Source organism: Poecilia reticulata, linkage group LG13, assembly GCF_000633615.1.
Source record: "Poecilia reticulata strain Guanapo linkage group LG13, Guppy_female_1.0+MT, whole genome shotgun sequence".
Classification (NCBI taxonomy): domain Eukaryota; kingdom Metazoa; phylum Chordata; class Actinopteri; order Cyprinodontiformes; family Poeciliidae; genus Poecilia; species Poecilia reticulata.
In genome coordinates this window covers 33,394,607-33,395,938 of record NC_024343.1, presented here as the reverse complement: position 1 = coordinate 33,395,938, position 1,332 = coordinate 33,394,607, and the positions used below count along the sequence as shown (strand labels likewise).

At 43.3% G+C, this 1,332-nt stretch overlaps 1 protein-coding gene across 3 annotated transcripts in view; it reads left to right on the top strand.

Annotated features, from left to right (window-relative positions):
* Positions 1–1,332, top strand: part of LOC103475298 (collagen alpha-1(III) chain-like) — a 34,861-nt gene that overhangs the window by 13,392 nt on the left and 20,137 nt on the right. For all 3 annotated transcript variants that reach the window (XM_017308390.1, XM_008426818.2, XM_017308389.1), the window contains exons 10-13: positions 270–332; positions 436–471; positions 1,008–1,055; positions 1,177–1,251. In XM_017308390.1, the coding sequence (XP_017163879.1) occupies positions 270–332; positions 436–471; positions 1,008–1,055; positions 1,177–1,251 (222 nt within the window). The remainder of the gene's footprint in view (positions 1–269; positions 333–435; positions 472–1,007; positions 1,056–1,176; positions 1,252–1,332) is intronic.

The following is a 1,332-nucleotide window of genomic DNA, read 5'->3' as shown; positions in this document are numbered from 1 at the left end:
CTGACTGACTGACTGACTGTCTGTCTGACTGACTGACTGACTGACTGACCGACCGACTCCCTAATGACGACGGATTTATACGTCCCAACAAATTACTGGCCAGCAAACTTATTATAAATAACTAAAATTAAACAAAAATTCTAATTATGAATTAACGAGAAAGTAAATAAGTAAAAATAAACGAAATAATTAAAATTAAAATATGGAGAAATGGCTCCTAAACTCTTATCATTGGGTTTGATTAACTGAACGACTGCTTGGTGTTTCAGGGCCAAAGTGGACATGGAGGACAGTCGGGCGAACCGGGACGGATCGGGACCCCTGGACTTCCTGTAGGCCTTAACGTTAAACAAAACTACCTATTTTACAGCATTTAAAGAACAAAACTACATATTGTATCGCACTTAAAGTGACCAGGAAGTCTTTATTTTCCAGGGAAGACAAGGACCTGCAGGAATCCAAGGAGAAAAGGTTTGTAAGTTTGAGTCAGAGAGACGTTTCCTGAAGTTACAGGCTGATCTCATGGTTTTACTGCTGCTGTCCTCTGAAACCAGCAGCTTCGTTCGTGGTTCCTGCTGTAACACTGGATCCGTCAGCTGGACCTTAAATTCTCCCTCAGCTTATTGTTGTAAATTATAATATTGACTATTTTCAGATAATGTAACGTCAGATGACATTCTCAACGATCTATGAAGTTTAAACTCTAGAAAAAACTTAACACAAACAAACAGAAACAACAAATAATATGAATTATGAAGCTCCTGTAAACAAAACTGCTGTTAAAAAATCTTTAGATGAGAACAAAACGCCAGACTGAAGATTCAAAACGACAAATCATCCAAATGGAATCATTATTTCCATTTGATCTATTGTTCTCTGGGTTCTTTAATCTGAATTAGCTGCATTAATGGTTATTAATGGTTAGTAACGGTTATTAATGGTGATGTGATTAACAAACTTACCTGGAGTTGAAGGTTTCATTCTGAAACTTCCTGGTTTTGTTTCAGGGACAGGAAGGTTCCAGTCCGACGAGTCCCGGTCCGCAGGGCTGGAAGGTGACCATCCGCTTCTGACCCGCTGTAAACAGTCGCCGTGGTGACGGCCGACGTGTCGCCACGGTGACGGGCGTGTCGCCACGGTGACAGCCTGCTAATTGGTTATGTGACTGATTTTCAGGGCGATCGAGGCCCTCCGGGGATCCCTGGGAAGCAGGGCATCAAACTCTACGCTGAAGGACCCAAAGAGCTGAAGGTGCGTCTGTTTCCACTCCGAGTCCGAGTCTCATTCAGCCCCCCGACTGCCCCGAGTCTCATTCAGCCCCCCGACTGCCCC